This window comes from Acanthisitta chloris, unplaced genomic scaffold (genome assembly GCF_000695815.1).
Source record: "Acanthisitta chloris isolate BGI_N310 unplaced genomic scaffold, ASM69581v1 Scaffold12400, whole genome shotgun sequence".
NCBI classification, from domain to species: domain Eukaryota; kingdom Metazoa; phylum Chordata; class Aves; order Passeriformes; family Acanthisittidae; genus Acanthisitta; species Acanthisitta chloris.
This window is the reverse complement of record NW_008649952.1, coordinates 1-11,881: the sequence shown is the minus strand read 5'-3', so window position 1 is coordinate 11,881 and position 11,881 is coordinate 1. Positions and strand designations below refer to the sequence as shown.

Genomic DNA, 11,881 nt, shown 5'->3' with positions numbered 1-11,881 from the left:
CACCATGATTCACACTTAGATGACTCATGCAGACAGAATAATTATCTAGCAGGACTTCCATAAGTCTCCTGCTCAATGAGACCTCATTACAGGACTGAGGGTTCCTGTTATATGAATAAAAAAGGAAGGGTGAGGAAAAAATCAGCACTTCCCATCAGGTAGTATAAGATGCCTACCCTGACTAATTTGCATATTTAATTTGAGACACAGGTTTCCTCTTAGCTGTGACCATATTTATTTAAGTAAAACCCCTGCAACTTTATCATACAAGTAGAATTCCTCTTTAAATGTTTAAGCTTGACTTTGTACATGTATGTAGATTATTAGTCATTTAAAAAAAAATCCTTGTGACATAGCAAAATATTTCTCCAGCTTCCATACAAAATAGCATTTTTTTTCTCTGCTGGTAGAACACATTAAAATTTTTACTGTATTAAGTGGCCTGTGTAACTTTTACAAAAATTGTATACAAGAGCAAGTGAGCAAAAATTCCAAAGTACACTCCAACAGCTAATGCTCTGCGAATACTTTATTACACAAATTACATTCAGCTTCTGAAAATAGTGTTCTAACAGTGATACCATCTAAAAATAAGACATTCCAGAAACACACCAAGTTAGGAAGAAGAAAAAATTAAATAGAGACCTTTTTTCTTTCCTTCAATGCAATATAATGTTAGTGATTTTAAAAAAATAGAAGAAGACTTAGCAGCTTCATTTTCTTGTGGCACTGTATTTTCTCTGTACTGCAACAGGTTAAGGACATTGAAGAGGAAAGGCACAAAACAGAAATTGGCAACTGAATAATGATGGGAAAAATATTTTGATGAAGCAGATAGTAAGACTTATTTACAAGATCCCCATATTCGATGATGAAATACTACTGCTTTAAATCAGTCCTGCAATTAGCAGACTTTGCTTTATTAGGATGTTTGCATTAAAAACAACGGCACTGATATGGAACTTCCACACACTCCTCCACCTGAAAAACATAACTAAAGCCAAACAAAAATTAAAGGAACCAGTGTAGAGCCCCACACAGACTAGGACAGTTTACAATTAAATACACGAAATCTTAAACGTGCTTAAGGGAAAAGGAATCTGACATTCTGGGTTGAATCGTATAATGGAGAACTCAAAGGCTGATTTCAGGATGATGAAGGTGCTGGTGGGGGTGGAGATGCTGAACACTCTTCCTCAGAATCTGTACCATCATCTTCATCTTTTTCTTGATCACTTCCTTCAGTGCTCAGTCGGTCAAACCCTTTTCGGCTGTAGCCTTTGTGACTTGCAAAGAAGTTCCCAAGGTTAATGCCACCACCACCTTTCCCTGTGGAAAGGAAAGGCTTTTCATAAGGTGTGCTTTACTGAGTGTGGGAAATAAAAGTACATCTACTAATTTAACAGTATAGTGGTGATTATTTTAAGTGTCCTTCCAGAAACTGTTTTTAAAGATCAGCACCTGAGCCACAAAAGCTAAGTACAGACATTATGGAAGAAGAAGGAAATTAACCTTTGAAGTAGAAGTTTCAAACAGCCTCCATGTTTCATTACATCTTTACACAGGCTATTGGTGTTTCCACTCATCTGCCCTTAGTCTCAAGTGCTTCATTTCATTCACCAGATCCATGATAACTCATTATTATAGCTACTGCTCTCCCACTGGTAGTGACACATCCTCTTTAGTGGGCAGATAATGACAGATGAAAGGTGTCAGAAAAGACATTTCCAAAAAACACCTGATCTTTGCCCCCAATCCTTCCTCTGAGAAAGTTCCATCAAATCTGTTATTCAACATGAATAGAAAAAAGTCTCCAGTTACTGCATTCTTAAAAGATCTTCAATGACTAGACTTACCTCTAAGTCTGCCTAGAATTCTGCCTGAACTTGAATCAAGCTTGTGCTCCCCATCAGCTGAAAAATAAGACAAATTTCAGAAATAAGCTGTAAACCCCAACATTCTATGATTAAATAATTGTCTGTACTTTCTGACATAAAGCACAGACATTCACCAAATCAATCAGCTGCTCTAAGAAGCCATTGATGGCAGTACTGCAGTAGTCTAGAGGGTTAGCATATTTAATATGCTAAACATGTATGATCACAGCCAGGAAGCTGCACATGGAAATCTTAAAATAAAATACATCAAATTCAGTTGCACAGCCATATGAGATTGCTGAATTGCCTACTCTGTCATAGTAGGTCCTGACCAGCAGCAGAGCTGTGGTTTTTGACTACTGCATGTGTATTTTCTTCTCCTGATGAGAGTATCTTGATAAAACTATTTATGTGATACAAAATAACAAGTGTAGTGATCAGACTTCTACTGCAGTCTACCAGTTTCTGAAAAATAGTATTATACAGTACAAATTATGAGCAAATTTACATAGCATTGTAAGTACCAATTAAAGCTCTTGGAGCAATGGATGAAGGTGCATTACAGAAACATGTCTGACTCACAAAATGCACTAGGTGGTAGTGAACAACAATGTATAATAATATACTCTCTTGTAAATGTTATCTGTTTGCATTTTGCTTATCTCTCTATAATACCTATGGGATCTTTTTTTCTTAGCAATTTAAAGATCCCAAACAAGAAAATCAAACTATGCTCAGAGTATTAAAATTTATGAATTCTAGACAATAACACAAATATATTGTAGTAATTTCTGAGATACCAATTTTTGGCTTGACACCAATTAAAGTTTTCGATACATGTTCTGAAAAGGTGGTGGCCTGAGATGGAACAGGGGGATGCAGGTGTTGTGTACCTGCTGATTCTTAGTTTACATGCAGTGCCACTACAACTGTTCAGGAGGACAAAGGGACAGTAAGTCTCTCCCTTAATGCCCTTCTACCACAGTGTTCAGTAAAGTTTCGAACTGCAGTAATAAAAGTCTGTTCTCTAGAAGAGTTTTTCACAGTTACCTCCATAGACAGTTGTCTTCCTCCACCGAATAAATACTAAAATTGCCATGAGGACAACAATAGGGATAATTAGGAGAGTTGTAATTAGAACAAAGGAAACTCCAGTGTTGCTGGCCTGTTGGACCAAGTGCTGTTTATCCGTATTCTTTAGAGGGTCTGTTGATTCTGGCTTGTTTTTCAATCTGGCTTCTACAATTGTTTCTGATTCTTTAAAAAGAAAACAATTTCCATATGTAATCCATATGCATCAAGCAACACAGAACAAGGTGTTATGGAAAAGAACAATCTAGAATACCTGGTCTCAAGTAACAAGTTAGTAAAAGACAAATCCTTATGGAGACATTTTTAGCTCTTGCTGATGTTATCCCAAATGTAAGACAGAGTCTGAATGACACCACTCACTAACAAAGATTCCCTTCTCTTTTTTCAAATGGGGCAATTACAGGTGTCAGAGAGATTTTGTCCTAAAAAGTATCTCATTCATAATATAGGAAATTCTCCCTAAGATCTATTTTTGCAAATAGGTGTGTGGTCTAATATTGATTAAAATATGTCCTTTTGATAATAACACTTTCACAAGAAATAAAGAAGGCAAGTATACACTGTATTATCATAAACAAAAAGGAAATGTTTAAAGTTCTTTTTAATAAAACTGTGACAAAGGGTTAAATTTTCAGAACTGTTACATCCCATGAATGAACTTTGGTTCTATAAATCTGAAGAGCTTTTGAAAACTGCATCCAGTCATTCCTGACTAGCTTGTTAAATCTCCACCTTCAAAGAGAAAAACTATTTCAGGAAAAAGCTTTATGCTGTTTTGTGCCTGTATCGCATGCTTCATGGTAACTTTTACTGAATAAAACTGTCTAGCTATATATTTTAAAGTTGGACCGAATAACATGTCCTATGAAGCAGCTTAATCACAACCACACTCTGAATCAAATCTGTTTTGATTCTGTATCAAAATTTAAATCATGTTCTATTCTGAAAGAAGAGCAAATGCTTCAGTTTACACTTAACACTAATACAGTGATATTGCTATCATTGTTATCACGAGCATAAGGGTAACAATGAAAGCACAAGGATACAATGAAAACCTGCTGTTTGTTCAAGTAGTAGTTATAGCTACCATCTTGCCCTGCTCTGTGAAAACTTACAGTTCTCCATATATTTCCCCCTGTATCACAGCAGTACAAGCACTATTAACAGTGTGTCACCGGGAGGCTGTGAGAGTGCAGGCCACTCCTGCCCATTTACTGAGCACAGGATGACAAAGTCTATTGGCTGTTTTCTTCCAGTGGAGTCGAAAGGCGTTTATTTCAGACTGCCTACCCTAGTCAGTTTTAAAGATTGCTACTGAAAAAATGATTCTCAGCCTGTTGATATCCCTGCATTTTTGTCTGTGATACTAGAAGCGTCATCTATAGAAAGCCAAAATGCCAAATATACCCCAAGACAGACAGTATGCTGTAGTGTCAACACTTCCCTTTTGTGTGTTTCAGGCAGGCTGATATACCAACAGAGATAAAACAAAGGATAACAGTTTTGGCAGTACGTATTTAATTATTTCATGTCAGCCTTCCTTACACTACTTTGTTCTATATGCTTTCAATTAGAAGTTGGGAGCTTTTGGTACTTTTTTCGGTCTGCATATACATGGCTGAAGCAAACTACACAAGCTCTAAATTTAACCAAAGAAATCCAGTTAAGAATATCCTAACATTTTATAAAGGCCTCTCCACAGCCTGGTACTGTTTTTCTGAAAGGGAAATTAACCTTTTATTTTCAACATAAAAGACATACATAACAGAATACAAATTATTACAATTATTTTTCATCTACCTGAATTGCTATTTTACCCTTTCAGTCTTCTCTATATGTATTTTTCTCCATATAGATATTGTTTCTACATGTTTTTCTTTTCTTTTTTTTTGCCTAGTTTTTTTTCCATGCAGGTAATTTTTTTTAAAAAACACAGTAAAGCTATGATAAAAAATCTAAATAGAAAAAAGGGTATTTTTGCCATACAGTGTGACTGGCAAGGCTGTGTACTGAAAGACTATGCAGAAAGATAAGCCAATTGCCATTTCAAATAACCCTTTTTTTAGGTGTTGAGGACTGTGGGGGAAGGCTGCTGGGGAGTAATATATCACAGTTATATTTCAGAGCTATTTTTGCATATAAGGGAGTTGCCACAGATGCCAATTGGGACCACACCAGATGGTGGTATGGAATTAATCCACTAGCTAAATTTTTATCTTAATGTCTGTGAAGCACTTGTCATCACTGAAAATGAAATGTTTAGATTGGCTGTAAAATAGTATATACCAGGTAACGCTGTTTCAAGCTCCTTTCTAGTGCTTCCTATGCCAACTGATGAAAAACAAAAGTCAAACTAGTTAACACTTTTTCCCTCCAACTTGGCATAATCAGCCCTAGCCTATGTGAGCATACTGGTTCCTTCGTTTCCATTATGAATCAGACTAACCTTTTATTTCCTGTACCTCAATACCAGCCTTTTTAACTGACCGATGTTCCATTTCTGTAAAACAAAATCATTCTTCAGGACAACTGACATTTCAGAAAGACACTCAGTGACATTTTCCTACTAGCTTTCTCAAGCGTACAGTACAATCCTACAGTAAACAATCCCATCAGCACCTGAACTTCACCAAGGAGAGTCAATATAAACCATTCAATAGCTCACAAGGCCATGGAAAAATGAAGGAGCTTGATTCATTAAAGATGCTTGCAATGATCAGGTCTTATGCCACAGAGATTTTATGGGTATGTCTAAAGGTCCACAGACTCCCACAAAAATAAAATTGTTCATTATAGTCAGAATCACAATAGATCAAAGGCTGGTTGAATCAGGGCTTCTTAGCTACTGCAGTTTTATACTGCAGCAAAACCTAAAAAGAAAATTACATACAAATGACTTCCCTCATCTAACCTATAATGATTCCATTTTTTCCTCATGTTTCTTTCAATAAAAGCCTAGAACTGTTCTTGTTCAGTTACTAGATACAGGAAAACCCAAACACATCCATCCAGAATTAAAATTTATCTGAGTTTCCTGTTATTAAGAGAAGCTGATACCAGATGCCCCAAAGGAAAATCCATGAATCATAAACAAATATGGAATAACTAGCTTAGTCAGAAGTTCATTTATAGCAGCAGACTCTTACTGGATGACTAAGGCTATATCCCTCTCATACATTTTTATCCAATATAATGTAGCAGTGGATTATATTTTTATTCTGGCAAAACATATAACCTCTCTCTGAATCCTACTAAATTGATGTCTGACTAATGAGGTCCCTCTCCCTGCTGTTTGCCTCAGGGTTTACTAGACTAAAACTGGCAAGTGTTCCCTCTTCATGGAAATAAGACTTCAAATTATACTAGATAACTTTTCTTACAATAAGTACTCTTAGTGAAATGAATATAAATTTCAAGTTGACTAGTGTTTTTACTTCATCCCCTGGGAGTGTCCTGTATGATAATCTCAAAGAAAGCAGTTGAATTCTCAGTAAATGGTACACTGACATTGTTTAAGCAGGTACTGACGTGACAAGGGATAGATCTACCATGAGGCAAATGCATTTTGATTCCTTCTGTGACAAACTCATACGCTCAGGACTCTACTTTGACAGAGCATAGAGAAATGCTGAAGAATGGTCTCAGTGAAAACTGAACACTAGCACACAACTTCTGCAGGTAGAGCTCGTAGAGTACTTAAATCACTATCATTAAGCCACCAGATTCTTGGCCAGGTAAGTGGTACTGACGTGAAGATACAAAATACGAAGCTGTGACATTAAAACCAAAAGAACATACTTTCTGTGGGTGCAAATTTCCACACTGCTCTGGCATGAACGTCTCCAACAAATACCGTTCTATCTTCTGAAGCAACAACATCATGTGGCATCTCAAAACTCTGTGAAGATAAGCGGTCACAGATTACTCTTTAAGTGTCTACATGTTCATGAGGCCTCCTTAGACTTGAAAATGCAGCAGGTGCTGGTGTGAAGGCCTAACATGTATGAAAACTATTGTATGTTTGCTTTCTCCAGGGACAACAACACGGAGATTATTTGATGCCTTAATGCTCAAAATTTTTTTATAAGTAATATTTATATTCATATTATTGCATTCAATTTTATTGTGAAATGCATATTTTCAAAAATAAAGAATCTTGGTTTGAAGCCCACATATTTAGTTTTTGTTAAGAGTTTGCATGCGACACAGCTATTCACCATTCTCAGAAAAAATAACTCTCACCAAAAGGATCTAAAAGTGGACCACAAATAAAGAGTGTATGTGTTACCAAAAAGTGGGAATATTAACATTTATTGTTTACCCTAAGACTATATATGGAAACTGTTAAAATAATAAACATAATTTTTGTGTGCAATACTTTATGAAGAATATTTAACCTTTATTTCCACACCAGTATTATGTAAAGAAGGCATGTAACCACACAGTTGAATATTATTTCTGCTTAGGAATAGGTTCTATTTATGACAAATTACTAGCATATGAATATATGAATATTTCAATTCCTTCATTATTCTCTTAAATTTGCTTTTAAGAGCTGTCTAACAGCAATAGAGTAGCCTTATCTTGACTGAAGGTATTACCTGTAGGAATCTTCTTGAGAGTAGGTAACTTTCTCAAGTGTGTACCACATGTAGAAACTAAGACCCAAAATTCTAGTGTCTTTATTAGGTTAATATTATAAAGCATTCCTTTTTAATACTTTACATTATAAAACATCTTATTTCCTGCAATAGTCTTATGAAAGCTGGAGAAGTAGAATGGTACCAACATTCTCATAAATGTAATTATATGGATCAGGCACTCTGCAATACTCTACCTTTCTAAGTGGAATGAAAGTATCAATTATTTCTCCAGTTGTGAAGTTCATCACAAATCCTTGCACTGGTTCTGCCTCTCCAGGATATGGCATCCCATTAACTGCGACGAGGAGACCACCTGCAACAACATTAGACTTGCCTTAACAACCCACACATAGCAAACTGAAGATGAACTCTGATAGTTTAGAATCAAAAAAGCTGTCTAAGAGACAAAGTGACAGACACAGAAAGATAACTCAACAGGAAACTAAACTATAAGAGGAAAATTAAGTGAGGTATGCCAGTTGAAAGTTTGGCATTTAAGAGACAGAGACTTTGTCCAAATTAGAAGAACAAGCAAGGCAGTATTTAACAGGTTCTTTAAACGTAAAGTAAATGTGGAAGTGTTAAAAAAAAAACAATCTGAAGAGGCTCTGCTAAAGATGCTTGATCTGATAGCAGAAAGTTCTTCCAATGCATCAAAAGGAGAAAGTCAGCTATGGAATCAGCGGGACTGCAAGAGGAAAAGGTGTGAAAGCGGTTCTCAGGGATGAAGGGCCTGTGGCAGAGAAACTCAGTTTTTGTCGTTTTTTTCTGTTGAATATGTTGGGAAGATTCTGACACAAGTTTTTTCATAGCAGAGATCTGAGGAGCCAGCTCAATTGGAAGGAGAGATACAAAAGGTGTTAGACAAGTTGGAGGTTAATAATTCACTAGGTTTGGATGCTGTTCACTCAAATTCAGAGGGATGTGAAATCACAGACCTCAGTCCCAGCTAAGTAACCTAGCACTGCAAACAGCCACTCCTCTGCAGGACTAGTAGAATGCCTAAGTAATGCCCACCTACAAGTAGGACTCAAAAGGGTGCCTGGGAACACATGCTAACAATTCTGGCTTTCATCCCCAGTAAGATGGTAGAATCCATAATGAAGAGTGAGACACGGATAAGCATGGCCTGTCAGAAAAAAGTTGGTATGGCTTCTTTAAGGGTTGTGCCTCACCCCGATCAAGCTAAAAAGACACACAAATAAAGGAGATTCTGTAGACATACTTGGATTTTCAGGGCTGAATGAAAGATCCACTTAATGAACAGGACGCAAAGAGCAGAGCTTACAGACAGAACTCATAATTTTTCAGAACAGAGAAGCCTGAATATTCTGATCTTGCAGGATCAGAGTCAGAAACAATTTTATTCAACAGTCTTCATCCATGACCTGAAAAATGGGGTGAACAGTGACATCTACCAGTCTGAGGAGTATACTGAGTTCTACAGAGTAGTCAAAAAACTTGATGATACTGAGAAAGTTCAGAAAGAGTTTTTATAAGAATAAGTGAGTTGTCAAATATCAGAAGAGCTTCAGCAAAGGCAAATGTGAAGTGATGCTTCTGAAAAAAAATAATAACCTAGATCATGCCTACATGATGTTTAAACTTAGAACTTGAAGCTCAGGAGAGACATCTCCGAGCCATCACTGAAAGGTTTCTGAAATCTCTGGCTCCATGTACAGTGTCAGTCAAAATTTCAACAGAATGTTAGGCATTGTGAGGAAGAGGATTAGGAATGGAGTGGACAGTTCTGCTACTATGCAAAAACTTAGCATGCCCACATCTTCAGTACTGAGTGCTGTTTTAATCTCTCCATCTCAAGAAGGTCCCAATGAAACTAAAGATGCTAGAAGAGAAAGGCAACCTCAATACTCAAGGGGCTCAATTAAATGGCTTATGGGGAGACACAAAGGTGGCTGGGGTTCTGTGATTTGAAGAGGGTAAGTAAGAGGGACCACATCTGGGGAGCGCAGAACTATTACTCAATTCCCAAAATACTGTGATTGAGAAGCACTCAATGTAACTACGTCACGTTTTTATATTAAAAAAAATAAAATGGGTAAAGAACTTCTGAAGTGTCTAAGAGCAGGATGCCAATGAGCCAGACAGTACAGTCAGTTCAAAATGGGATTAGGAAAAATCATGGGCAATAGGTCTCTAGAAAGACACTACGAAGTAGAGGTCAGAGGCTACCTCCTAACTTCATTAAATAAAGGGCTAGTGGATGCACGGTGAGTAGGAGAGGAATGAACCACAAAATGCAGCCAGACTTACACATCTTCCTTAGAATGCCTCTCATGCTGCCACTGTCAGAGACAGAGCTGTAGGTATCAAGTATCTCATTCAGCACAGCAATTTTTATAGTCTTGGCAGATGCAAAAGAGGCAACTCTGATATTAAATTTGGTATCAAGGAGTCAGAAGGCTGACATGCCAAAACTCCTTGTCCAGTTTTTAACATTTACATTACCTGGAGTATCAGTATTAAAAATCTAATCCCAAAACTTAATACAGTAATTGATAATCTGATTGTGATATTAAAACCCACAACTTTTTCACACAATTTGCTTTGGTTTTTTTATTTTATGAAACCTACAACTTTGATAGTTTGAAACCCTGATTTCTTCAATGGAGTTTAAAATATACATTTTAAAATGTTATTATTACTAATAATGTTATTATTACTGATTTAAATGTGCAGTAAGCAAACAAGATTATCTACTTGTTGACATCAGATTTAGGGAGTCTGATCAGTCATTTCTCAGAAGCAGACATGATATGCAAGCTTCCCTTGTCCTCAAGTAGGAAGATGGACTTGTAAAATTTTCCATTGCATCAGGGCTACTTTGAAAGAAGATAAATATCTGTCCTAAGCAACATGGTAGCACTCATCATTAAATAACACTGTGTACTGTGACATACTGGCACAAAGCAACCACTTAAAATCTGAAGAACAGGAAAAAGGATTACCTGGAACATATGAAACTGCAAACAACTCTCTCCCAAACGATTTGTGTTTGATCTCTCTGGTGAACTCCCCAGTCTCTAATTTGAAGCACTGAATTCGACCATTTTCCCTGTCTGCAACACAGAGCTGATTGAAGTCAGGGATCAGAGCTAAGCTGTGAGGGATATGAAATTGTCCAGGTCTGGCTCTGCCTAGAGAAGTCTCTGCAATACAAAATATCCAGGTTTGTGTTACAGTACACACTGAAACTGACAGTTTTCCTTGGAAATAGCAGTATGTCACATAATGCAATATAACACTGGGAAAAGACTAAAGTCAGCTCGCTTTCTTCATAAACCATGGCAGCCTATTGTATTTTCTTTGTACATCCTGAATTTATGATTTTGCTATTTCCCTATAATATTCAGCATAACTTAATGCCTGATACATAAATCTAAGTCAGAAACATAATTATTCATAAATTATTAATAAAACATATAATAGATGGAATCACAGCATAAATATTGCAAAAACAGCAGTATGAGCAAAGTACCAAGAGCTCTGACTGTACCTTCTCCCCACTGCATCACATACAGTCCATTTGGAGAGAACTGAATAATCCGACTGTTACAGTAGCCATCAGAGACATAAATGTTGCCAGTGATTGGATCCACGGCCACATCAGTTGGTTGACAGAAATGATTTTTGTCACTGCCTGGTTGCAAAGCCACTCCTAAGATTAGTAATGGTGTTTTGTCATCCGCTCCCAGTTTGAAAACCTTTTTATCAGTCAACAGGAAAAGAGAAGAGGTTTCAGTTATGGAAGGTGAAATCTAAGAGGGATGACTCCCTAGGGAAAAATACCTATCACTGTGTATAAAATAAATTTACATACCAAACATAATAATAATATATTGACTGTAATATCTATTACCAGTTTTTAAATAGTGTTGCTTCTAGGAAATTTCTGCCTAAAATACAGATTTTCTGTCATTACAAAGCAAACAAATTAGCTTTGCATTCAAGATTTAAACACATCAATAAGCAAAGATGCAGCAGAAAAATCCAGAGGGACCTTGACAGGCTTGAGAGGGAGACCCACGCTAACCTTGTGAAGTTCAATGCGGCCAAGTGCAAGGCCCTGCACCTGAGTTGGGGTAAATTCCAAGCACTACTATCAACTACAGGCTGGGCAGAAAAGGCATTGAGAGCAGTCCTCAGGAAAAGGTGTTGGTTGAAAGCCAACTGTGTCCTGGGCCATATCAAAAGTAGTGTGAGCAGCAGGTTGAGGGAGGAGAGCCTGACCTCAGTGTCTGGCAAAGT

The 11,881-nt window shown here is 36.9% G+C and overlaps 1 protein-coding gene across 1 annotated transcript; it reads right to left on the bottom strand.

Moving 5' to 3' along the window:
* Nucleotides 1–514: 514 nt before the first annotated feature.
* Nucleotides 515–11,337, bottom strand: LOC103807352 (peptidyl-glycine alpha-amidating monooxygenase B-like; the record flags this gene model as incomplete). Its single annotated transcript, XM_009080116.1, has 8 exons — nucleotides 515–1,329; nucleotides 1,857–1,913; nucleotides 2,928–3,134; nucleotides 5,416–5,469; nucleotides 6,768–6,867; nucleotides 7,807–7,925; nucleotides 10,582–10,782; nucleotides 11,130–11,337. Coding segments are annotated over 8 exons (1,128 nt in total), but the record flags the coding sequence as incomplete, so codon positions are not given.
* Nucleotides 11,338–11,881: the final 544 nt, after the last annotated feature.